Source organism: Panthera onca, chromosome B3 (assembly GCF_046562875.1).
Source record: "Panthera onca isolate mPanOnc1 chromosome B3, mPanOnc1 haplotype 2, whole genome shotgun sequence".
Taxonomy (NCBI): Eukaryota; Metazoa; Chordata; class Mammalia; order Carnivora; family Felidae; genus Panthera; species Panthera onca.
Window position 1 is genome coordinate 111076500 of NC_138344.1, and position 26884 is coordinate 111103383.

The 26884-nt window shown below is 36.5% G+C and overlaps 1 protein-coding gene and 1 long non-coding RNA gene across 17 annotated transcripts in view; one reads left to right on the forward strand and one right to left on the reverse strand.

Moving 5' to 3' along the window:
• FUT8 (fucosyltransferase 8) overlaps positions 1-26884 on the forward strand; it is a 311734-nt gene that overhangs the window by 198459 nt on the left and 86391 nt on the right. For all 16 annotated transcript variants that reach the window (XM_078448128.2, XM_078448123.2, XM_078448134.2 and 13 more), the window contains 3 exons: positions 9697-9812; positions 9928-10090; positions 20086-20200. In XM_078448128.2, coding sequence (XP_078304254.1) covers positions 9697-9812; positions 9928-10090; positions 20086-20200 — 394 coding nt within the window. The remainder of the gene's footprint in view (positions 1-9696; positions 9813-9927; positions 10091-20085; positions 20201-26884) is intronic.
• Positions 24124-26884, reverse strand: part of LOC144616645 (uncharacterized) — a 46227-nt gene continuing 43466 nt past the window's right edge. Inside the window, exon 3 of the long non-coding RNA XR_013556068.2 lies at positions 24124-24214. This is a non-coding gene — a long non-coding RNA (uncharacterized LOC144616645). The remainder of the gene's footprint in view (positions 24215-26884) is intronic.

A 26884-nucleotide genomic window follows, 5' to 3' on the forward strand; every position in this document is an offset into this window, starting at 1 on the left:
TTTTGTGTATGGTTGTCCAGTTTTCTCAGCATCATTTCTTGAAGAGAACTAGCCTTTTCCCATTGAGTATTCCTGGCTCCCTTGTCAAATATTAGTTGATGTATATGCAAGGGCTTATTTCTGAGCCCCTGATTCTGTTCCATTGGTCTGTATATCTGTTTTTATGCCATACCATGCTGCTTTAATTTCTACAGGTTTGTAATATAGTTTGAAATGAGGAAAGGTGATGCCTTCAGGTTTATTCATTCTTAGTATTTTTTTTTTTAATTTTTTTTTTTTTTTTTTAAATTTTTTTTTTTTCAACGTTTTTTTATTTATTTTTGGGACAGAGAGAGACAGAGCATGAACGGGGGAGGGGCAGAGAGAGAGGGAGACACAGAATCGGAAACAGGCTCCAGGCTCCGAGCCATCAGCCCAGAGCCTGATGCGGGGCTCGAACTCACGGACCGCGAGATCGTGACCTGGCTGAAGTCGGACGCTTAACCGACTGCGCCACCCAGGCGCCCCAAATTTTTTTTTTTTTTAACGTTTATTTATTTTTGAGACAGAGAGAGACAGAGCATGAACGGGGGAGGGTCACAGAGAGAGGGAGACACAGAATCTGAAACAGGCTCCAGGCTCTGAGTGGTCAGCACAGAGCCTGACGCGGGGCTCGAACCCACGGACCGTGAGATCATGACCTGAGCCGAAGTCGGACGCTTAACCGACCAAGCCACCCAGGCGCCCCATTCTTAGTATTTTTTATCTTCAGTGTCATTTGTGTTTCCATACAAATTTTAGGATTTTTTTTTGTTTGTTTCTGTGAAAAATGTCATGGGAATTTGACAAGGATTGTGTTGTGGGTAGTATGGGTATTTACAATGTTAATTTTTCTGATTTAAGAACATGAGTAATTTTCTATTTGTGCCCTCTTCCATTTCTTTTATCAGAGTTTTTGGTGTACAAATCTTTCAACTCCCTTTTATTCCTAAGTATTTTATATTTTCTGATGCTATTGTAAGTGGATTTTTAAAAATTTCTTTTTCTGATGTATCATTATTAGTGTATAGAAGTGCAGCTGGTTTTTGTATGTTACTTTTGTATCCTGCTACTTTACTGAATTTATTGATTAGTTCTAACAGTTTTTTATGGAGTCTTTAGGATTTTTTTATATACAAAGTTAAATCATTTGCAAGCAAAGACACTTTTTCCTAAAAACTTTCAACCTTTTACCTGTAGGCTTGTCATACGTGGCCTATATTATGTAGAGGTACATTTCTCCTACACCCACTTTGTTAAGATATCTTACCATGAAAGAATGTTGAATTGTATCAAATGCTTTTTCAGAATCTATTGAGATAATCATATGATTTTTATATTTTATTCTGTTAATGTGATGTATCACATTTACTCATTGCATATATTGAACCATCCTTGTATCCCAGGGATGAATCCCACTTGATCATGGTATATGATCCTTTTAAAGTGCTGTTTAATTTGGTTTGCTAGTATTTGCTAAAATTTTTTTTGAGAATTTTTTTCATCTATATTCATCAGGGATATTGGCTGGTAGTTTTCTTTCCTTGTAGTGTCCTTATCTGGCTCCAGTAGCAGGGTAATGCTGGCCTTGTAAAATGAGTTTGGAAGTGTTCCCTTTCTTCAGTTTTCTGGGACAGTTTGAAAAGGATTGGCACTAATTTTTTTAAAATGTTTTGTAGAATTTGTCCTTGAAGCCATCTGGTCCTGGAATTTTCTTTGTTAGGAGGTTTTTGGTTGATTGCTCAATCTTCTTATTCATTATTAGTCTATTAAATTTTTTATTTCTTCTTGATCCATGTCATGACAGGATGTATGTTTTTAGGAATGTATTCATTTCTCCTAGGTTGTCCAGTTTGCTCGCATATAATTATTCATAATAATCTCTTACGATTCTTTGAATTTCTGTGGTATCAGTTGTAACTTCTTCTCTTTCATCTCTTAAGATTTTAAATGTACATTATTTCTTCAGTCATGCTATATTTTAATGGGTGCACAGTGCTTTCACTTGGCATCCATTATAAGTTGGTTTTGAAACAATTGAGTATTACACCAGCTGGGATGATTACTGATCTCTTCATTCCTTTGGGATGACTCTGCCAACAGGGGATAGGTTTCATTCTATTCTGATTTGTGTTGCTGCAACACAGAAGGTGACTCCAGTAGCTAATAGAGCATTAACATATTTGTCATGGAAATCAGGTGGTCCTTCCTACCTTGCCATTATTGGCTGAATGCTTTGAACTGGGAGACCACTTAGAACATATTTTGGCCATGGGAAACATTGTGAAGCTGAAGACAAAAATGGCAACTGCAGCTGTTGGTCTGCTACAATGTCTTACCAAGTCCCCTTGTAAAGAGCCCTGGAAAACCTCTACTTTTTTTTATTCTTTTTTTTTTTCTTGGTAAATCTAGCTAAAGAGTTGTCAATTTTGTTTATCTTTTAAAAAAACCAACTTTTAGTTTCGTTGAGTTATCTTACTGTTTTCCTCTTCTCTATTGCATTTATTTCTGTTCAGATCTTTATTATTTCCTTCCTTCTGCTTGCTTGGGGTTAGTTTGTTCTTTTCCTGTTTCCTTAAAATATAAATTTAGTTTGTTTATTCGAATCTGTCTTTTCTTAATGTAAGTATTGATCCCTACCATCTTCCGTCTTAGATCTGCTTTTCTGTATCCCCTATGTTTTGTATGTTGTTTTTCCATTTTCATTTGATATTTTTTAATTTCCTTTTTAATTTTTTTCTTTGGCCCATTTTTTGTTCAGGAGTGTGTTGTTTTTATTTTCACATATTTGTGAATTTTTCAGTTTTTCTCCTGTTAGCTAGTCCTAGTTTCATACTGTTTGGTCAGGAAAGATACTTGGTATGATTTCAATCTACTAAATTTACTAAGACATTTTTTGTGACCTAAAATATGATCTGTCTGGAGAATGTTCCCTATGTGCTTAAATGTGTATTCTGCTGCTATTGTTTGGAATATTCTGTATATGTTTGTGAGGCACATTTTGTCAAAAGTATAGTTCAAGTCCAGTATTTCCTTACTGATTTTATGTTCAGATGATCAATCTATTGTTGGAGGTGGGAGCCCTACAATACTGGGACCTAGTATCTATTGCTGTCTATTTCTCCCCTCAGGTCTGGTAATATTCGCTTAATATATTTAGGTGCTCTAATGTTAGGTGCATATAAATTTACAGTTGTTATAGGTTCTTGAAGAATTGACCCCTTTACCATTTTATAACGAACTTCTTTGTCTTTTGTTACAGTTTTTGACTTAAAGTCTATTTTGTCTGGTATAAGTATAGCTATCCCTGCTGTCTCTTGGTTACCATTTTCATGGAATATCTTTTTTCATCCTTTCACTGTAAGCCTATGTGTGCCTTTAAATCTGATGTTAAGTATTGTAAGCAGCATATACTTAGATCTTGTTTTTTTTTGTTTTTGCTTTTTGTTTGTTTGTTTTAGCCATTCAGCCACTCTATTCCTTTTGATTGGAGAATTTAATCTATTTACATTTAAAGCACTTACTGGTAGGTAAACACTTACCATTTCTGGCTATTTTGTAGGGTTTTTTTCTCCTCTTTCTTCCTCTCTTGCTGTCTTCCTTTGTGATCAGTGATTTTACTTGGTGGTATTCTTTGATTCTCTTCTCTTCTCTTTTGTAGATCTACTGTTGGCTTTTGTTTTGTGTTATATGAAACATCTTACAGGTAAAACAGTCTATTTTAAGCTGATTACAACTTAAGTTTGATCATATAAAAAAAAAAAAAAACAAAAAAACAAAACAACTCTACTCTTTTACTCCTTCCCCACATTTTCTGTTTTTGATGTAACAATTATACACTTTTATATTGTGTTAAGGGTTAACAAAAAATTGTATTTAAAATCTTTTAACTTTTATGCCAGAATGAAATCATTAAAACACTACCATATTACAGTACTATAGTATTCTGAGTTTGGTTATAGACTTTCCTTTACCACTGTGTTTTATATTTTTATATATTTTTATGTTACTAATCAGCATCTTTTCAGCTTGAAGAACTTTTAGCATTTCTTATAAACCTGGTCTGGTGGTGATGAACTCCTTCAGTTTTTGTTGCTCTTGAAAATTCTTTGTCTCTACATCATTTTTGAAGGACAGCTTTGCTACATAAAGTGTTCTTAATTGGTATTATTTTTCTTACAGTACTTTGAATATATTATCCCACTCTCTCCTGACCTGTAAGGTTCTGCTGAGAAAGCCACTGATAGCCTTGTGGAGGTTCCCTTATATGTGAGGATTTTTTCTTTTCTCTTGCTGCTTTAAAAATTTTCTGTTTTTGATTTTAGATAGTTTTGTCATAATGTGTCTTAGAGAGGATTTTTTTGGGTTGAAACTATTTGGGGTCTTTCAAGCTGTATGAAGTTGGATGTCCAGATATCTCACCAGATTTGGGAAGTTATTTCTTTCTGTCTCTTTCTCTTTTCCTTACTGGAGGACTCCAGTAATTATAAATTATTTATTTTATGGAATCTCATAATTCATGTAGTCTTTCTTCACTTTTTAAAAATTTTCTGTCTTGCTCCTTTGATTGGATAATTTCAAATGACCTACTTCAGATTCACTCATTCTTTCTTCTGCTTGGTCAGAAGCTCTCTATTGAATTCTTCAGTTAAATTATTGAATTTTCAAGCTCTAGAATTGCTTTTTTGTTTTTTTTTTTTTTATGGTTTCTGTTTCTTTGTTGAACCTCCCATTTTGTTTATGTATTGTTTTCCTAATTTTGTTTGGTTGTCTGTGTTATCTTGTAGTTACCATATTCCTTTAAGAGGATTATTCTGAATTCTTTTTTATACAGTTAATAGATCTTTATTTCTTTAAGGTTAGTTATTAGAACTTTATTAGTTTCCTTTGGTGGTATCATGTTTACCTGATTTGTCCTGATTCTCATATTCTTATTTTGGTATTTGCTCATTTGAGCAATGAGCCTTTATAGGTTTGCTTCAGCAAGGAAAGTCCTTCACCATTTGGCTCAGCTAGAGGTTCTGGACAGGCAGCTGGTAGCAGCTTCAGGCAAGCAGTGCTTTCTCTCAGGGTCTCTAGTTGGATGGGGCCAATGTCTATGCTCTGAGGTTGGTCAGGGGACCTGCCATTGTTCTGCAAGTCAGGTGGGTCTGATGGCTGGGCTCTGCATTCAAGTATAACTGCTGGCTTGTATCTGTGTTCACATAGAACTACTTCCTGAGCTTTGCGATCACATACGGTTAGGCAGGTTGCATGCTATGTTTCCTGGTAGGATGGTGCTGCTGGTTGCACTCTGTGATTGGGTAAGGCCACATGCTGACCTCTGCAATTGCCTCTGGTCAGTTGAGGTCCCCAGGCTGTGCCCTCTGGCCTGATGGTGCCACTGGCTGGACTCTACATTCAGTTAAGGCCATACACAGTTTTGCAATCAGATTGGACCTCACTCAGGCTGTGCTCCTTGATCAGGTGGGGCTGTAGGCTGTACCCCCAAATTGGATGGGGCTACAAGCTAGGCTCCTGCGATTGAGCAGGGTACTGGCTATGCTCTGCTATTTGACAGTGTGTCTTGCTGGACTTCCTGGTTGGGTAGGGCTGCCAGCTACCCAACAGTTGGATGGAGCTGAAGGCTGTGCTCCATGGTCAGGCAGGGTTGCACTGGGTTCACTGGGCAGGTGGAGCTACAGGCTATGCTTTGTGATTAGGTGAGGTGGCTGGCTGAGCATTCTGTCAGGGTGAGTCTGCAAGCTATGCTCAGCAATTGCATGGGGCTGTAGGCTATCTGTGCTGTTGGGTAGGGCTGTCAGGTTGGGCTCCAGAGCTGGCCAGGGTCTCTGGCTGGGCAGCCTGAGATAGGGCTGGAGGCTATGTTCAACAGTAGGGTGGTGCTGCTGGGCTTGGCTCCCTACCTGAATGGAGCTGTAGAATGGGCTCTGTGGCTGCTTCAATCCCTGGTCAGGATTCCCGGACAGGAATGGCTGGAGGCTATGAAGGCTACACTGAGCAGTTTGGTGGGGCTACTGACTTGCTTTCCTGCCTACGCAGGCCATAGGATGTGTTGTATGCTGCCCATGGCTGACCATGTCTTTGGTTAGGCTTCCCTGTTGAGTGGGGCTGGAGGCTATGCTCAGCAGTTAAGTATGCCCACTGACTTGTTTCTCTGCTCTGGTAGGCCGTAGGATGTGCTACAGAGGCCCAGCGGCTTAGGGCTGCCTTCCTGCTTAAGTGGGGCTGGAGGCTATGCTCAGCATTTGAGCAGGGTTGCTGACTTGCTCCTTGTGTAGGTAGGGCTCCTCACTGAGTTGTTCCTCTAGCTAGGGACCCAAACCATTCAGAACTGCCATTTAAGCTCCCTGGCCAGTTGGGAGCATTGGCTCAGCTCTGCAAATGATCAGAGCCAGGAGTTGGGATCTCTTCTCAGGCTCTACCACCAATAGGAATGCAGTCAGCCGAGATCTGCACATTTGTTGCTGTGAGTCATTCTCCCTTTCTCTGTCTTGTAGCTGATTCCCCCAGTACTCTCCATGAGGCAGTACTTAAGTGGGCCTCCCAGGAAGCATCAGGAATGCTAGGGAAGCTTGATGTCCCCTTTGCTCTCCTCCTTTTGTCACTGGAGAAGGTGTAGGTCCAGGGAGAACCCCTTGTGTAGCACCACACTGACCTGGAGGAGGAGCAGTGCAGTCAAAGTGAAATCGCTCCTCTTATCCTTCTAATGTTTTTCTTGTCCAAGGGGTTGCTTCAGCCTCACCCCCATGTTCTGGAATCTTGACAAATATTTATAGATAGTTGCTAGTTGCCCTTTCCCTGAAGGGGACCAAAGTTGGGAACTACCTATTTTGCTGTCTTTCTGATGTCTTTCTCCTGATTCTAGTCAGTAATTAAACCGGTTTATTAAATCATTGTTTCATATATTTTGTCTGGGTTTTCATTGGTTTTGGGCATTATGGTAAATTTAATCTCTGTTGCTTCATCTTGCCAGAAGATGTCCTGTATATCTTTTGCAAAGTGAGTATGATAATAATAATAAAAAAAAAGAACAACATTCAATTCCCAAATATTCAGATAATGTCCTTTCAGATTGACTCTTTTCTTGATACGTTTTAGAAAGAATAGTCTTTATTGTGTACCGTTTTTTTACTGGCTTCTCCATTACTTTTCTTTACCTACAGTTTATCCACAGTTGGATTAGATTATTATATATAATAATATAATGTCACTTATGTATTTAATATAATTATATTATGTATTTACTATATTATATATAATAATGTACTCTTATTTATTATGTGTTTTACTAAAATTAGATTAGATTTAATACTTAATGGAAATCTGCTGAAATCATTTTATGCTGTTTTTTTCTTGCCTGTTTTACCTTGATGTTTTTCCATCAGTATATGAAGAAATGAGATAAAACAGAGAACCTAGACATATCTTTGTATTGTCTGAGATTTTGTATCATTAAGGGAAACGACATTCTTGTCTTATGACATATTGTTGTCAAGATTAATTCCTTGACTACTTTCAAGAGGTGGTAGTTTTATTCTGTTTTCAAATTATTTCCTTGAAATCAGCCATCTAATTCAGAAAGAGATTAGGAGCCAAATTTTAAAAACTAGATACCAGGAAATGCCTCATTTATGAATGTACACACATTTGAGCTTATAAATTGGGTAATTGTGCACCTAACAGCTCTACTTATTGTGTCATTATTCACTTTGTATGTATACAAATGAAGGCTTTATAATTCAAATGTTGTAGCCTGGGATACTCATGATTAGAGAATGGTTATTTTTCATGCTCCCATTCAGTGTTAATGCATACAACTATAGAATACCTTATTACACTGCTAGAGCTTCTTTACTAAACATGTATACTGAAGTGGTATAGGTACGTAATAGTTAATTTGGCCTCTGTAGTCTTATTATATAAAAGAATGTAAGAAAAGGTATAAAAAATCTGCGTTAGTGTCTTTGCATCAAAGGACTAAGCTGACATCTGAATTTAAGTTCTGCCAAGTATATTTTAAAAATTAAGTTCCCAGGACACCTGAATGGCTCAGTCAGTTAAGCGTCCGACTTTGGCTCAGGTCATGATGATCTCACGGTTTGTGAGTTTGAGCCCATATTGTGCTCTGTGCTGACAGCTCAGAGCCTGGAACCTGCTTTGGATTCTGTGTCTCCCTCTCTCTCTGCCTTTCCCCTGCTCATTCTCTGTCTGCCTCTCTCAAAAATAAATAAGCGTTAAAAAAAAATTAAGTTCCCTTAAAATGATTGTAATGGTAAGAATACATACCCAGATATTTTGAGATTATAGCTCGTCTTTAACATGACTGAGCCCAGATAGTTTATTGTCCTGATAGTTTATTGCCAAACACTGAGTTCTTTTATAGATTTTGGAAGAAAAATCAGCCATTATTTAATCTTCATAATAATTATGCAAATGTATGTATGTAAGTGTTTATATATATGTGTGTATGTGTGTTAGTTTCCTATTGCCACTATAACAGATACCACTTTGTGGCTTAAAACAATGAAAAGTTATTCTCTTAACAGTTTGGGACATCAGATGTCTGAAATGAGTTTAACTGGGCCAAAGCCACAGTGTCAGCAGGACCACATTCCTCTAGGAAACTGTAGGGGAGAATCTGTTTCCTTGCTTTTTCTCAGCTTCTAAAGATGCATTCCTCGTATTTTTGCTCATGACCCCTTCCTCCATCTTTAAAGCTAATAGCCACACAATCTTCTCCTCTCTTGGGATGAAATCTCCCTCTGCCTCTCTCTTATAAGAATACTTGTAATTACCATCAGGGTCCACCTGGATAATCCAAGACTATCTCCCCATCTCAAAATTCTTAACTTAATCACACATTTCAAGGTTTTTGTGCCATGTAAAGGAGCATTTGTAAGCTCCAGGATTAGGACGTAGATACCTTTTGTAGCCAGAATGGAGTACAGAATACTGCCAAAGCCATATAAAAACAAAACATGTTAGAAACAAGTACAGTTTGGAAAGAAGTTGTACAGATATGTTAATAATGTAAACAAGAGACCCCAGAGTTGTTCTGCTGTGTTCCAACATTTTATATTGTTAATTGGTATTTTTCATTTCTGATAGAAACAAATAGGATATTAATATTCATCTTTTTTCTGATATACTTCATCTTCTACTCTTGTCTTTCCCTTCTATAAAACCAATACTTAGTAATCTAAGGTCATGAGTTCATGAATTGGAACACAGATTTACATAGCCTGATATTGTGATTAATTCAGAAATAATTTGTATTTGCTATTTGAACACAGGTATATGTTCAGACACGTTTTCTTATTTCCCTTAAGCTTTTTGTCACCCTCTCCTTTACCTTTGTTGCTCTTGATACTAATGAAGAATTGACCACTTTGCCACTGATGATGGTATTTTTCTAAGTAATATGATGAGAGTTTTTAGGACACAGTTCTAAAGGTTCCTTTATTCCTAGAAGATCATAGATCTCTGAGCTAGATTATTTTTTTCTGTTTCTGTTCAGTATCATTCCATTGTTTGGAGAGAAAACTTTATTTCCTGATTGTAATGTATGGTTTGTGCCTCCTAGAGTCACCAATAAATATGTTGTAGCAAAGTAAGCTTTAATTTTGTTACATAATTTATAAGCTAAATGTTTGCATTATCTTTTCTAAACTACAGGATACCAGAAGGCCCCATTGATCAGGGACCAGCCTCAGGAAGGGTTCGTGCTTTAGAAGAGCAGCTTTTGAAGGCCAAAGAACAGATTGAAAATTATAAGAAACAAACTAGAAATGGTAGGTGATTATATAGTGTTTTTCTGCTTTAGTATATTGATATTACCACAAATAATTAAAATTGTCCTTCATCAAAATGTTGGGAATACTGATACTATTTATTCTTTGACTGCAGGTCTGGGGAAAGATCATGAAATCCTAAGGAGGAGGATTGAAAATGGAGCTAAAGAGCTCTGGTTTTTTCTACAAAGTGAATTGAAGAAATTAAAGAATTTAGAAGGAAATGAACTCCAAAGTCATGCAGATGAATTTCTGTCAGATTTGGGACATCGTGAAAGGTGCTATTCTTTTCTTTTTTTTTTTAAGTTTTTATTTATTTATTTTGAGAGAAACAGAGGCCCTATGAGAGGGGGAGGGGCAGAGAGAGAGATGGAGAGAGAGAATCCTAAGCAGGCTCAGCACTGTCAACACAGATCCTGACATGGGGCTAGCCCATGACCTGCGAGATCATGACCTGAGCCAAAACCAAGAGTCAGATGATTAACTGACTGAGCCACCCAGGCATTCCACGTGCCATTCATTTTTTACATTTCATTTGGGCTTTGGTAGAGATTATAATCTAAGAATATAAACTGGAACTCTTGTTCATTTCCCTGCTGAATGGTAAGTGACACCTACCATATTTAAGAGCAGAAGAGTACCTGAGGTTTCAAGGACAATAATTCCCAAATGATCAACTAGAATATATCACTGGAAAATATTATTTAAAATGTATTTCTAGATATCTTTATAACCCTAAGTAAACTCTGAAGGTAGTGATGTCAGCCAGTAATACATTAAAATATCTTCTTGTAAATATCCTTCATATACAATCAATAATTGAAGTGGTGTATGTAGTTTTACATTATAGTACATTGGAACTCATACTGAAGCTGGCAGTTACATTTCTAATACAAACATTAAAAACTTTGAAATAGCACCTTTTTCAGATTTCTAATGAAAAGTTAACAGGTTTTTGATACAAAAGAGCATTCTTTTATTTATTTTTCTACTTAGTTACTAGACATAAGAATCTGAAATCTCCCTAGTTAAATTTATTTCTCCTGTTTGCACATTTCTGAAAATATGCAGTTTATCTTCCATAGAAAAGAAAACCTTTTGGTACTGATGTATTCATGCAGAACACAGTATATCTGAAAATCATTATAAATACAATGAAACCTGTCCTTAGGCTTATTATATATACAAGTCTATCCCAGTAGGATTCTCATGGCAATTACTGTCTCATTAGTGAACAGTAAAAGAAAAATTGTTGTATTAACACAACCTACCACTGTGAAGAGGAAAAGAATTACCCCACAATCGAGAGATTCATATATATTTACATCATCAGCAATATTGTAGGGATTTTGAAATATTGCTCTGCTATTTTAAGTGAAATTACAAATAAAATCCACCAGTTTATTGGATCATTTTAGCATTAATCTATAGAAGTAAGCAGAAGGGCATTGAATCATTAGGGGCTCCTGAATTATTAGGGGCATTGAATTATTAGGCCACGCATTCAGCAGTCCCTTTGAAAATTTTAGCCATACTTAGACCATTAGACCAAATGCTGACTAATTCTAGGCACGATTCTGTTAATTGGAGCTGTGTGCTTGTATGCTTTACTTACTGCAATTTTATAGGGAAAGGCAGATCTGAAGAGGGTTTGAGTTGGGCAGACTATGTGGTATTTAAAGGAGAATTTTGCTATTGATTTCTTAGTGTTTAAAGTTTGAGCGATTTAATTAAATTGCTTGAATTTAATCTTCATATATTTTCTAGATTGAAATCATTATTTAAAGAATTATTTTTGTGCATATATTTTATGACTGTATGTAGAAATGGAAAAATATATGCAAATGTACACATGAAAAAAGTTGGGCCCTAAAGTTGATATAAATCGATGTTAAATTTTTTGTAAGTTGAATTTTGTTTTAAGTATATTAGGATTCTGACACCACCTTTTAGTACATGTTAAATATTTCACTGAAAATAAAAATGGAAAGATATCCAAGTTTCCCCAGGCGATTTCTTTTACTGTCTTTAAGCAGAAATTATAAGGAACTTGGGATGCAGCTTCACAGGGTAGGAATGTAACTGCAGGCAGCTGTGGTAGAATGCAGTGATACAATAATGAAAAAGCGTAGCCAGACATTGGAGAAATAACCCTACAGTTACGAATGTACAGTGGAGAGGATCTGTACGTGTGCAGAATATGCCATCTTACTGATCATTTTCAAGATTTTTAGGTGTAAGAATTAAAATTAAAACAGTTTTTGTTTCCCTCTGGTGATTTTTAAATTACGTAAAAATCCCTATTTCATTTTTACACTTACCCAAATATAGTGTATAGGTTGTCTAAAAGCCTGTGTTCTCTGATAAGTCAGTTAGAAGTTGAGTCTGTCAATGTTTTCATTCAACTTTCCCTCCGAATCACTCTTGTCATCTTTTGGTTCAGAAAGACATCAATAATAGGAAAGACATTTATGGGCTCTTGTTTCTTCAAAGGGTTTTTTCTTTCTTAGAACTTTCTTCTGATATAAACGCTGATCCTCTTTTTTTTCCCCTTTCTAAATCAATAAAACTGTAATTTATGTACAAATGCTTTCAGTTTTGTTAGCACACCCCAGAATCAAGATACAGAACATTCTGCAGCCCTGAGAAGTTTCCTCATGCTCCTTTGTAGTCAGCACCTCCCCACCCTGAGTCCTTGGCAGTCATTAGGTTTGTTCCTATCCCTATTTTTTGCCTTTTCCAGAATTTTATGTAAATGCAGTCACATATTATGTAGCTTTTTGAGTGTGGTTTCTTTCACTTGGCATAACGCATCTGAGATTCACCCATGTTGTTTTGTGTATTGATAGTTCATTCTTTTTACTGCTAAGTAATATTCCATTGTACGGATGTACCACAGGTAGTTTATTCATTCACCAGTTGAAGGACATTGGGTTGTTTATATGTTTTGTTGATTATGAATAAAGCCACCATAAACACTAACATACATGTTTTTGCAGAAACGTATTTTCATTCCTTTTGGATTAATATCCAGAGTGGGATTTGTGTGTCATATGTTGAGTGTCTATTTAATTTATAAGACACTGCCAAACTAGATTTTCAAGTGACAGTTTCATTCTAGTGATAATATCTTACCATATTTCATGGTAATAGAGTCAAATTTACCTGCTGTTTTTGAACATCATTGATCATAAATTGACTGTGGCCTGTCTCTTTGAAATAATGAGGGAGATTAGCAGTTTAGAGTGATTATTTTTGTGATTGTGATTTTATTATTTGTGTCATAGTATAGGTTCAGTACTTGGATTTATAGCTGTATATATTTGTCTTTCAACCTCTGGGGATATCATTGAAAATTCTGCTTATCACCATGTTAGGTTGCCCAAGACATATTTAACTTAACCACTGTTGCTTTGGGTATTTTGCATTCCTTACGTTGCCAGACACCATGTTTATGAGATAGTTACTAGAACTACTTCTTTCTGATTTTAGATTATAGCAATTATTAAACTTCAAACTAAAGGACAGGAGGGCTTACAGGGCTGATGAACTATTTCTCAATTAACTTGACTGAAATTACTGAGAAATAATCTGGTGAAACAACAATCTCATTGTCCCTGCCTGGTCTGCATCATCTCATTATCAGTAATACATAACGCAGCTTTGGTAAGACTGAGGTGAGATGTTTCCCAAGTGATAAATGCTAATTATACCTAATTATGCTGATTGGCCTTTTGATATTGTGTATAGGGGTTTACGTAGCAACGGAAAGGACTTCAACTCAGATAAGGCGTGCAATATCTGGTTACAGGGAAGATTGGTAGGTTAATAATAGCTTACAGATTTGTATAATCAGAATTGCTGATCATAGCTATTGTGGTACAGTAGTTTGTGTTTTCCCTCTCTAAGGTAGACTCTACTAGACTGTCTTTGAAAGGTCAAAGAAATGATATTTCCACTCTTGAAAAATTAAGTTAAGCTATTCTTTGTTTTTTATTTCATACACACACACATACACAGAAGAAGGAATGAAGACCTTTGAGATGTGATTTGATTGAGACTTACATTAAACTGGAAGGTAGATGCTCTTTCTTCAGTTGTTAATTCCTTTGGCCAAAATGTTTTTGTATGATTGTCTTTCTCCTAAGGAATCCAGGTATATTTTTAAGTGGTGCTAGAACATACCTCCAGATATCCATGGACAAAGGGAGATCTTGTCCTATGAAGTTGTCCTTAATTTTCTCATCACTTAGTCTTTATCAGCCAGATCATGATTCTCCATCTTCTGTAAGGAGACATCTTCCCCTAAAATAAAGTTTGCATTGGAAGGAGAATCTAAAGGTGGAAAAAGACATCTTATCTAATGACTTTGATTCTGTTTTTTGCCTCCCCACCCTCCCGACCTTACATCTCCCTGGATGTGATTTCCAAACTCAAGAATGATTAGACATTAAAAATAGTCACTTATTAAGGATTTCCTTCATGGCAGTTATTATGATAAAGGCTCTCCATTCATTATTTTCTCAGCATAGTAATACTTTGAGGCAAGCATTATTATTCTGTATTTGATAAATAAAGTTATACACAGGCCTAGAGAAATTAGATAGTTTACACAAGTAAGTGGCCGAGCTATTTTTCTCCAAAATATTTTTTCTTTTTTCTTTGATATGATTTATTGTCAAGTTGGCTCACATACAGTGTATACAGTGTGCTCTTGGTTTTGGGGGTAGTTTCTTATGATTCATTGTTTACATGCAACACCCAGTGCTCATCCCAACAAGTGCCCTCCTCAAATACTTTTTCTTAATTGCTAAATACTTAGCTTCTCTGAGCTTTATTTTTCTCTTTTACACATGGGGATATAATTCCTATATCATAACATTATGTTGATTAAATGTGGGAAAATATATAAAACAACTTCCACAGTGACTGACACATTGTAGTTTCTGGTAGACTCTAGTGGGACCTGCATAAGGAAAGCCTCATAAGAGGGTATAAATAGAGAACTCTTAGATGCTTCAGGGCAAGCACAAGTAAGGGGAAATTGTCATAATGCTCAGCAGCAAGAATTTCAAGGTTTGGGACCTATACATAAGCCTGGTGGACATCACTCACCAAGTAGCATAATTATGGCCTCATATGATAAACTATTTTTGTTGTTGTTCTTATGGACTCCCCCCCCCCCGCCCCGCCCCACCCATGTGGGCTGTCAAAAAGAGGTGGTATCTTAGAATTCCTCCTTGAGACAAGGGAGGCAAAAGGAATATTGTCTTCCTATCCGTCTCTAGATCACATTTTTATTCTTTGTACTGCTTATTTCTGCCCCAGGAGCAAATCATAGTAAAAGCAGCCTTGGACAAAACCCAAATAAGTTTTCTTGCTCTTGATCCAGATTTACCTATGGGTTAGACTCTGTAATATAGCCTCCCTTAGTCACATTTACTTCATAAATGGTAGTTCCTTCACCTTGGGATTTTCTTGAATTATATCTGCTCTGTGCTGACCCTGAGGGGGAATTTCTATCTTTAAAATTTTGTAAATTACTTTTTTTTTAGAGGTTTTTTTTTTTTTTTTAGTGTTTTTATTTATTTTTGAGACAGAGAGACACAGAGCATGAGCAGGGGAGGGGCAGAGAGAGGGAGAGACACAGAATCTGAAGCGGGCTCCAGGCTCTGAGCTGTCAGCACAGAGCCCGATGTGGGGCTTGAACTCACGGAGTGTGAGATCATGACCTGAGCTGAAGTCTGATGCTCAACTGACTGAGCCCCCCAGGCGCCCCTATTTTTAACGTTTTGAATCCAGTATAAACAAAATACTTGTGGTTCTTCATTAGCATAATTGAGACAAACTGAAACATTTAAGAATAGTTTTGGGGATATCAAAATATAGAAATAGGAAAATTAACTAAAAATACAAAGAATATAAATGTAGCCCAGCTTTTGAAATAGAGGTTTTGACACCTGTCATAACTGGCCTGCTCTCTGAATCATAGATTCTGTTCTAGTCTACTGGTTATTCTCAGGCATCTATACTCCACCCACAAGTGACTAGCACTATTCTGCTGGTCTTTTGCCTGGTTTTGTATTTCCCAGGCTTTGACCTGCCCTCATACCAGGCCTTAAGATTCATCATTCATCTCCTAGATTTCTTGATCAATCAGTTCATAGTCAAAACCAAGATGGCCAGATTTCCAGCTTTTAGGACACTTCTAGGAGATTTGATTTAAGAGTAGAGTCACTGAAAACCAATCATTTCTATAGAATGGATTTTAGTCACCATATTTCCCAGTAACGATCTATATACTTTCTGTTTGCTTATTCTCATATCTTTGGCTAAAAGATGACAAATTTTGCAGGATGCTAATTTCTAAACATTATTGAATCAGCAAAGAACTAAATTTAAGATTATTTCCACTCATCATCAAGGAAATACAAATCAAAACCACAATGAGATGCCACCTCACACCTGTCAGAATGGCTAATATTAACAACTCCGGAAACAACAGACGTTGGCGAGGTTGCGGAGAAAGGGGAACACTTGCACTGCTGGTAGGAATGCAAACTGGTGCAGCCACTCTGGAAAACAGTATGGAGATTCCTCAAAAAATTAAAAATAGAACTACCCTACGACCCAGCAATTGCACTACTAGGTATTTACCCAAAGGAAACAAGAGTGCTGTTTTGAAGAGGCACATGCACCCCAGTGTTTATAGCAGCACTATCAACAATAGCCAAAGTATGGAAAGAGCCCAATGTTCATTGACTGATGAATGGATAAAGAAGATGTATATATATATATACCACATCTTAGTACTTGGCGATCAAAAAGAATGAAATTGCCATTTGCAACAATGTGGATGGAACTAGAGTGTATTATGCTAAGTGAAATAAGTCAGTCAGAGAAAGATAAATATGCAATCTCACTCATGTGGAATTTAATAAACAAAACAGATGAACATAGGGGAAGGGTAAAAATAAGATAAAAAAAGAGAGGGGGGGAAATCATAAGAGACTCTTAAATACAGAGAACAAACTGAAGGTTGCTAGAGGGGTGTCGGGTGGGGGAATGGGCTAAATGGGTGATGGGCATAAAGGAGAGCACTTGTTGGGATGAACACTGGGTGTCATATGTAAGTGATGAATCACTAAGTTCTACTCTTGAAATCATTATTACACTATATATTAACTAGCTTGGATTTAAATAAAATTTTAAAAATAAATACATTTAAGATTGTTTCCTGGGCTTGTCTTCCTTACATGGTCTCTAATGGGAAGGCCCAGAAAAAAAGATTTAAAAATTTTTTTTAATGTTTATTTATTTTTGAGAGAGAGAAAAAAATAGAGTGCAAGTGGGGTGTGGGGCGGGGGGCAGAGAGGAAGGCACTGAATCCAAAGTGGGCTCCAGGCTCTGAGCTGTTAGCACAGAGCCTGATGTGGGGCTAGAGCTCATGGAGTGCGAGATCATGACCTGAGCTGAAGTCAGACACTCCACCGACTGAGCCACCCAGGTGCCCCAAGAAAAAAAGATTTAAAAATCAAGTTTAATTTTAGTTGACTCCTGGAATAGACCAACTTATATTGAGACTGACTGTGTTATAAAAAATTAGTGTACTTTTTTTTTTTGGGGGGGGGGTATATGGCCCTCTAGTTCTGTGTGAGCTTGGTTATCCCACTTTCTTGACAGAGTTTGGGATGGATGTGAATAAATTGCCAAGACTTAATACTGATATAACTTGGTAAAAACATTTTTGTGTTTTCTAATTTATTAAAAGACACAAATTAACTTTTATTCCCACTGATTAAGGAATGGCTTGATTACTATGATGTGAAAGCATAACCATGCCAATTTTGATATTTCAGAGAATTCTCCTCTCCAAATTAGACCTAATGTAGTTTTTACCCTCTTGAGGCCATATGATTGTCAATGAAATGTAGTGCTATTTGTCTATTGATATGTGTAGGTTTAATGTTAAAGCCATGGAAAGCATATTGAATTTCCTTTTTTCCTGCAACTGGCATTTGCTGATAGACTGGTTATTTATCCCACTGTACTACATCTCCATGAAGAGTACTCCTATTTAAAGTTGAGGCTTACAACAGGTTTTGTGATCACTCATAGCTAAAAGGCAGGAAAAAGCAAAGGACCACATTTGGATATGATGAAATCTATAAAGTGGAAAATATAATGAGCATGATGAGAGTGATGAGGAAGAGGTTATTGAGAAAATAATTTAAATAAACTTCCAGCTGAGCCCTGCAACACCATTATAGTCCAAGATTTCTTATATGTTTCCAGGATCAACTCATACAATTTCATATAGGTGGTGACTTTTCCCCTAGTAAAAGTAAAACTATAAAAGAATACTGTAAACTACATAATAATCCAGAGGGGCCTGTTTTATAATCTGAAAAAACTTAAAAGTTGACCTTCTGTCCATTGTGTAAGACTAAGTTAATTTGTTAAGGAGGCAGTAAATTGTAGGTTTGGTTTTTCCCATTACAACTACTCTTTAATAAAATTTTTTGAAAATGCTTAGCATCTTAGGTGAGAATAATAAATATTTTTTAAAAAATTACGTATTTGACTGTTGCCCTGGTCAAAAAGGAAATAGTCAAGCTGTGGAATGCCCTGTGCATCGCTGATGTTGATACATTGAGCAAATGCCTAAAATGCTTCACAGATGACCCTTTTGTTCCAAAGCATTGTGCAAAGCTGTTCCACTACTAGTTAGATGTATTCTAAACTATGGCTATGATTTTTAATCTTTATTTGTATATTCATAATAGTGTTGCTTTATTCAAGACACTAACTATTATTAAGTATTCTCTGTTAATTTTGTGTAGTTCTAATGCTTTTCTGTGGTAGTAAATAATAATTTAGTTTTTCCTGTGGGGTGCCAGTGCTTTGTTATTAAATGCTTTACCGTGTTATTAAGTACTTTACCATCTAGTTAAGAACCGGGAATAACAAAACTGAGGCTATGCCATGTACTCCTGGGTAAATCACAATTGTTGAGGGCTGGTTTCATTATCTGTTAAATGAGTTCTTACTGATCAGTCCCCTTCTTCAGTGTGCTGTAAGGTACTGGCTACTGGATCATATTTCTGACTGGCCTTCAGTACCACGTATTCCTAGCACCCATGCCCAATGAGTACTTTCTCTTGGTTGTAGAATTATTAGTAGGTACTCTTCATACACAAGGTAAAATCTCTGAAACAACTCTCAGAGTCATTATAGCATAAATAGCAATGTCTTAGTCTGTTCAGGCTGCTATAACAAAAATACCAAAGGCTGTAATTTATAAACAATAAAAATTTATCTCTCACAGTTCTGGAGCCTGGGAAGTCCAAAATCAAGGTGCAGGCACATTTGGTGTCTGGTGAGGACCTGTTTTCTTATTCATGAACAGTGCCTTCTCCATCTGTCCTCACATGGTAGGAGGGCCTAGGGAGTTCTGTGGGGTGTTTTATAAGAGCACTAATCCCATTTGTGAGGGTTCCACCCTCATGACCTAAGCACCTCCCAAAGGTCCAAATTTGGCCCATAGGCTGCTTTTGTGAATAAAGTTTTATGGGAAAACAGGCACATGCATTCATTTGCATATTGTCTATGGTGGCTTTCCTGCTACAAAGGCAATAGAGGCCCACAAATCCTGAAATATTTATTATCTGTCCCTTTACAGAAAAATGTTAGCTGAGCCTTAGTTTGGATCGTTGTTTAAGAGTTATGTCAGGGGCACCTGGGTGGCTCAGGTAGTCTCTCTCTTTCTCTCTCTGTCTCTCTCAAATAAATAAACATTGAAAAAAAGGGTTATGTCAGAATTTTCCTCTTATCTTTTATTCCAACCACTCAGAGTGTTTATGTATGAAGAGATAATTTAAGAGGAGGAAGGATATGACAGAACAAAAATGTAGTCTTCAAATCCTGGCACCAACTTATTTCTCTCCCTTATCTTAATCGACCTGTTTCTTTGCTATGGTTTTCCATTTCCCCTTGATCTTCGTAGTGCTCTGTGTTGGGAAATAAGTGCAGCTGACTGACCTGGAGAAAAATAGTATGTTTTTCTCAACAGTGAAAATTTACTATAGGAGTGAATCTTGGATGTGAGGGACTAATTGCTGAGTTTAAGAGTCTTAATAGAAAATCAAGGATGAGAACCAGTATCACTGTGAGCATCAATCTCTGAAGAATTTGACTCTCTTCTTATGACTTTGTGTAATCCTGTGAGGAAGTACAAATAAGTCAGACCTCCAAATGTTGTTTGTTTTAATAGGTCTATAATGACGGATCTATACTACCTCAGTCAAACAGATGGAGCAGGTGATTGGCGGGAAAAAGAGGCCAAAGATCTGACAGAGCTGGTCCAACGGAGAATAACATATCTTCAGGTAAGGAAATTAGGTAAAGAAATAAACACGAGTGAAAAAAGAAAGAAAATCATAATAAATAAGACTAAGAGTTGCTGTTGGTTTTTAGTCTTCATAGCCCTTTGCTTTTTTAAAGTATTTACTCATTTTTCATATTTATTCAGAAAGATGCTATGTTATGTCTGCAGTGCAAAGATGGTGAAAACAAAGTCCCTGCCTTAAGGGAGCTAATTCTTATCACACACACATATACACATGCACATGCACGTGTATGTGCGGGCACACACACACACACACACACTACAATGCAAAGTAGGAAGTGCTGCATTTTATGTGACACATACAGATGAAATGCTCAGGAATAGCTTGTCAGGAATAAGCTTTGTGGAAAAGTTATCAGGAATAGCTTTGTGGAAAACATACTATTTGAATTGAGCTGAAAAGGATAACTAGATAGGATTTAGACACATAGAAATGGAAAAGAGTGTACTAGTTGGAGTGTATGAGTAATGGTCCATAGCTGGGAAAGAGGAGGACAGGAACCCAATGAGAAATGAGATATTTTAGTTTGTCTGAGGTTTTAGGTAGTATGAACAGGTGGGATGGAAAATAAACTGAAAAGGTACGTTTGGGAGCCAGATTGCAGAGGTCCTTGGGTGCAGGTTAATAACACTTTATGATGCATAAGCAGCAAGTGGTTGCTGAAAGATTTTATTTGTTGCATAAACATCATTATAACAACAAACAGTCCCAAGTCCCAGACCCTTTTAAATTTATTCTCTTCGGGGTTCTTTTGTGTTCTCTTTTCTTTAAAAAAAAAAAAAATTAATGTTTATTTAATTTTTTGAGAGAGAGAGAAAGAGAGAGTGGGAGAGCAGCAGAGAGAGAGAAAGACACAGAATCTGAAGCAGGCTCCAGAGTCTGAGATGTCAGCACAGAGCCCGACACGGGGCCCGAACTCAGGAGCCACGAGATCATGACCTGAGCTGAAGTCGGATGCTTAACCGACCAAGCCACCCAGGCGCCCCTCTTCTAGCTCTTATTAATATGCATACCCAGTCTTACATGTTTGTAAGAACAGTGTTGATTTACTTTTTAAATTTTGGCATTTTGCTTAAAATGCCATCAGCTTTTTCTATTTTGGAGTCACAACTTGCTTTTGAAAGGTTTTTTACACATAAGAGTGGCATAATGAGAGTGATGCTGTTAATCTGAAGGTATTATTTTGGCTGAAGTGGATTAGTATTGGAAGAGACTAGAAGCAAGGAGACCATTTAGGAGATGAGGACCATCTGCAGGTTAGAAAATGGAGGTATGTGGCAGTTTGCATTGGAAGTGAAGAGATAAATTTGAGAGAGACTGGGAAGGTAAAATTAAGAGGCCTTTCCAAGTGGGGGAAAGAGTTGAAATGACTGGGATAATGGGCACATTGTTAACTGACAGGGAACTTAGAGTAGTCTTGAGGAAAACAATGAATTAGTAAGTAACTTCACAACGCTTCAAGTTGAAAGCTGTTCCCATCCTTTTCTAAAACTATTGATGGTATACTTTCTGTGTATAATCATTCAGCTTTCCTTCTAAGGTTAAAGTGTCTTGTAAAAGCAAAATAATAGCCGGTGACTTAATCCTGCATATTTCAAGGTACACATTTTCCTACACTTAAATAGGAAAAAATAGAAAATCAAGTGTTTAAAGAGATCATTAAAAACCAAACTGATCTTGGCATGCTGTCTTAGTCTCATACTCCCATGACCATTCATCAGAGGTGTCTGCAGAATGAGAAACACTTGCCTCCTGTAGGGAAGAGGTAATTATCTCCTATCAACTAGAACCTCATTCAGTGAACTATAAACAGCTGGTGGTGCAGAACTATCATCCTCATTTAAAATGGAAATAACTGTGGTTTCTGAGTTTCTTCCATTTCCACATGTTCATTAGATATGTATTCAACAAAAGTTATATTTAAACTATCATTTGGTCATAGTCCAGTCTGCACACTATAACAAGTACCTGCCACCTGCTTTATTTTCTTGATTTTTTAAGTGGCCAAGTGCTTTTACTTATAGTGCAGGTATAATCCTGTATGTGCTGATTTCTGTGGTTCTGTGTTAGAGAATTTTACTTGTAAATCATGCTAATAATTTAAAACCACATTGGCTTTTTTAATCTGTTAGACTATAGCAAAATAGCATTTCAGCTGGACCTTACCTTCAGTTTCAAATATTGCTATTTGCCAGGTCTCTTTTTTTTTCCATTGAAAAACAAAAGATGGTTTTTAATATTCAAGAAGATGGGGAAGATCTCAGTAGGAAAAAACATATTTTAGAAAAAGGTTTTTCTTTAATTATTTAATATATCTGTGATCATTTTTTCCATCTAGTCTAAAAGTTCTTTGAAGTCAGGAACTATATTTTCAACATCCTATTTGTTAGAGGTTAACAATGCCAGCCATTCACTCTTTCCCTTCTTTGGATAGAGGTGAATAAGCGTCCTTTCTTCCATTCCAACAAAATTAAACACATACATTTGCAAGGAATGCTTTCTCTAACTGGAATTTTTATTTCCAGTGTATTTCTAAGCACAAAAGCTACTTTGAAAAGAATGATTTGTTACTGGTTCAACTAATGGATTAGAGAGTTTAATCAGATGAGGTGAGCTATTTATACACGCTTTTTAAAATGATTACGTTTTTTCCTGTTATAACTTTTCTTGGTATTCAAATGTTTTGGTGTTCCCAAACTATTATTGCCTTAAGTGAAATATTATTGTAAAAAAGGCTATTTAACCAACTTAGATTCTGAAAGGCTTCCACAGGGCTTAGCAACTGAGTATTATACTAGAAAATAAATCTGAAAAGGGGGATAAAGAAAAAACTTTGAACTTTGATACCTGTATTCAACATAAAAATAAGCCGTTCATATAACTTAATGGAATTTTAGAAGGCTCTCTTTGTTTGGCCTATCAGCCAGCAGTTATATAAAGAATGATAATAATTTGTAGGTAACTAGGAAATAAATAAGAAAAAGGAACAATAAAAGCAAATGTTTTTCATAGTTTAAATCTGTTTGGGAGATTTTAGGCATTTAAATACTTTGTTGCATTCAGATGATTTTATAATTTACTTCAGTGATTGGTTTGGACAGTTGAAAGAATTTTCAGTTTTACTAGATTTTTACTTATACTGATGAAATTTATTATCAGTTCTCATTATCACCAACAAGTATTTTTCTAAACTCTGATTTATTTAAGGTGTAATGCAAGTCTTGGTTAAAAAAAAGAAAAAAAAAAAAACAACCTAGATTGAGTCATCTTAATCCATAATAGGTTTCATTTTAAATCTAACCCTTTTTGCAACTCTCCAGTCCTTTGAATTGAGCAAATATCATTATGTCTCATGAAAATCCTGCTTGATTTAGTCATGTATTTCAAGTTTAGTCTCAATTTTAGATTTTCATTTATTTATCTTATACCTTGGTTTTACTTGGGAGAAACAGTTTCACAAAAGATACTACAAAATAAAAGAAGTGCTTACGGCAACTAGACTTCAGTGGAACAAAGTTCATGGCTATCTTGGTTAAAATTATTTTCTGTTTAGAGTTGAAGACCTTATGGCATGTGATAAAAAGACAAAAGCGACGAAAAGACTATAATAATCTTACTGAGGACAACCTTGGGTATACCATTAGGCTCAAGTTGTTAGGGTCAGGCGTAAGGCAGGGTAAAGATAGGAGTCAGAGGCTAAAAAATTTTAGCAGTCAAAGGCTTTATTTGGGAACTAAGGTCGCTGGCGAGGTTCCGTGACTCAGGGAGAGAGAGAGAGTGGGGAGTCAGGGAAGTCGCACCCAGGTGTGGTGGCGTGGGGTTTTTAAGCTGCAGCGGTTCCGGGTTTAGGTCCGGGTGGGCCTTTTTCGCGTCAGGTCGTGCCTCGCTCGGTGATTGGTTGACCTCCAATTCATTCTGGCACACTACTAGGGGCTTTTCATTGGGTTGCGCTGGCAAGATGGCTGTCCCCTCTACTGTGGTTCCAAGGACATCCTAAACAAGTAAAATGGACCAAGTAATTCTCTTCACGTCTTAGGTTTCTGTATGTTTATGTAAAACGTTCTTTATCCATAAAGTGAACATGTAATATTGGCTTGTTTTAAATACCATTTTGTCCTGGTCTTTACTAGTGTGCTATATAAATCATAACAAATAGAGAAAGTGCTGTTTTTTTAAATATTTTTCTAGTTTCTGATATAAAACACAGGCTCATTGTAAAAACTTCATATTGCTGATGTTTTCATTATAAGTCCACATTTTGCCATAATATGTCATTTTTCTAGACTTTTAAGTCTAGAGATTTTATTTTCATTACCATTATTAGAATTTACTTTGTGGCTTCCAATCAGCTCATATTAAATTCTCCTCAGCTCATATTAAACAAACACAATGAAAAAGATGACGATACCTTGGTTTCTTAATTTGTTTGGAACAGTTGGAAGTTGGCAGCTGTGGTGGTGAGAGGTGCTAGTGAGGGCACATAGCTGTGGCAAAAGGCATTTGCCAGTTTAACTTGAAATTATTGGTCTTATGGTTCAGGGTGTTTTTTTATTCCACCTAGATCCAAAGTTGACAATTTAAGCAATATTGGGCCCATTTTCAATGGAGTCTAAATAAAACGTATAAAAAGTAGAGATAGTAAAAGATTTTTGTTTGTTTGGAGGCATTGTTGGTTTATGTTGTGAATAGGACATTTACTGGAAATTGGTAAGTTAATAGTTTTCCTTTTTTTCATAGAAAAGTAAAAGATGTGAAAATGGAGAACTATTTTATTTTTTTGTTGTTTTTTTTAAGAAAAAATTTAATAACACAAGATATTAACAAACTATGTATATGGCTCCAATTGCCATTAAAAGTAAGATCAGCTACTCTTTTATTTGTCTGAAAAGTATTTCACTGCATTGTCATTCCCAAGGGATATTTTTAAGACATACACAATTCGATACTGAGAGTTTCGTTGTTGTTTTTCTATTGTGTTTTTTTTCTCCTTTCAGCATGTTCAGAATATGATTTCACCATTTTCTGGTGTTTATTGATGTATTGATGCCATTGAAAAGTCACCTTTCAATTCAATATTTTCCTTTGTGCTATTAAAAAGATAAGGCTTTTCATCATGCTTTTGATGAGCTACAATTTCTTTATGATGTTCCAGCTTGTGAATGTATTTAATTTTTTTTCCTTAAAATTACTTATAACTCCTGGTTTGATGGATTTGTGTCACTGAACATTTTTGTAAGGTATCAGAATCTTTTCAAATATTACCTCTGACCCAATCTTTCTCTTCTCTCCTTATGAGTCTTCAATTTAAATGTCCTCTACATTTTTTTTTGTATTTTCCATCTTTTTCTCTGTCATGCTTATTATGGTATTTTTTCACTGTGTAAACTTGGCTTAACTAGAAATATACTTCTCATGCATGCCTCTCTGTGTGCTTCCTAGTTGTAGCTGACCAAAAGAGGGATTTGTACAAGATTTGGGAGGCAGAAAGGAAGCAAAAGCCATCATCTCAGTTGGTTGTTGTGGCTATAAATTGTGAGAAACAGAAGCAGCAACTCTTGGAGAAGCAGAGTCAACATTGGCCATACTTTACCCCACTCTATATTCACAGTTTTTTCTGTTGACTTCCTGGCCCTGTTGACCAACAGTGACCTCAGGCCCACCCAGACTCAGAAACAGCACCTCTACAGACTTCACCCTGCTACAGACTTCACAATGCACCTTCACTGATTCATTCTGGCAGTTAGCCAGGGCTGGGTTTCTGAGATTCTCTGGCAAGTTCTGATGTGTCCACTTATGCCAGTGCTTCAGAGAGGATGCTTTTTGTTGTTGTTTTTCTTAATTCTCTACCTTATCCATTCTGATCCTTACTTGCCCAGTGTGTCCCATACTTGTTTAGTTTTACTGTGAAAACAAATATCCTGTTTTCTATTACTCACAGTGGTTCTGCTTCCCTAACTGAACCCTCACTGTAGTGGGCACTATTTTTCTTCATTCTCTTTAAGTTCACTAACTTTCCCTTCTCTTGCCATACAGTCCCTTTATTATTTTTTTCCATTTAATTTAATACATTTTTAAGTCCTATATGTTTTTTTTTTATTTTTTATTTTTTAAAATTTACATCCAAATTAGTTAGCATATAGTGCAACAATGATTTCAGGAGTAGATTCCTTAGTGTCCCTTACCCATTTAGCCCATCGCCCCTCCCACAACCCCTCCAGTAACCCTCAGTTTGTTCTCCATATTTATGAGTCTCTCTCTTCTGTTTCGTCCCCCTCCCTGTTTTTATATTATTTTTTCCCCTTCCCTTATGTTCATCTGTTTTGTCTCTTAAAGTCCTCATATGAGTGAAGTCATATTATTTTTGTCTTTCTCTGACTAATTTAACCTAACATAATACCCTCTGGTTCCGTCCACATAGTTACAAATGGCAAGATTTCATTCTTTTTGATTGCCGAGTAATACTCTGTTGTGTATATGTGCCACATCTTATTTATCTGTTCATCCATCGATGGACATTTGGACTCTTTCCAAACTTTGGCCATTGTTGATGGTGCTGCTATCAACATGGGGGTGCATGTGTCCCTTCGAAACAGCACACCTGTATCCCTTGGATAAATGCCTAGTAGTGCAATTGCTGGGTCGTAGGGTAGCTCTATTTTTAGT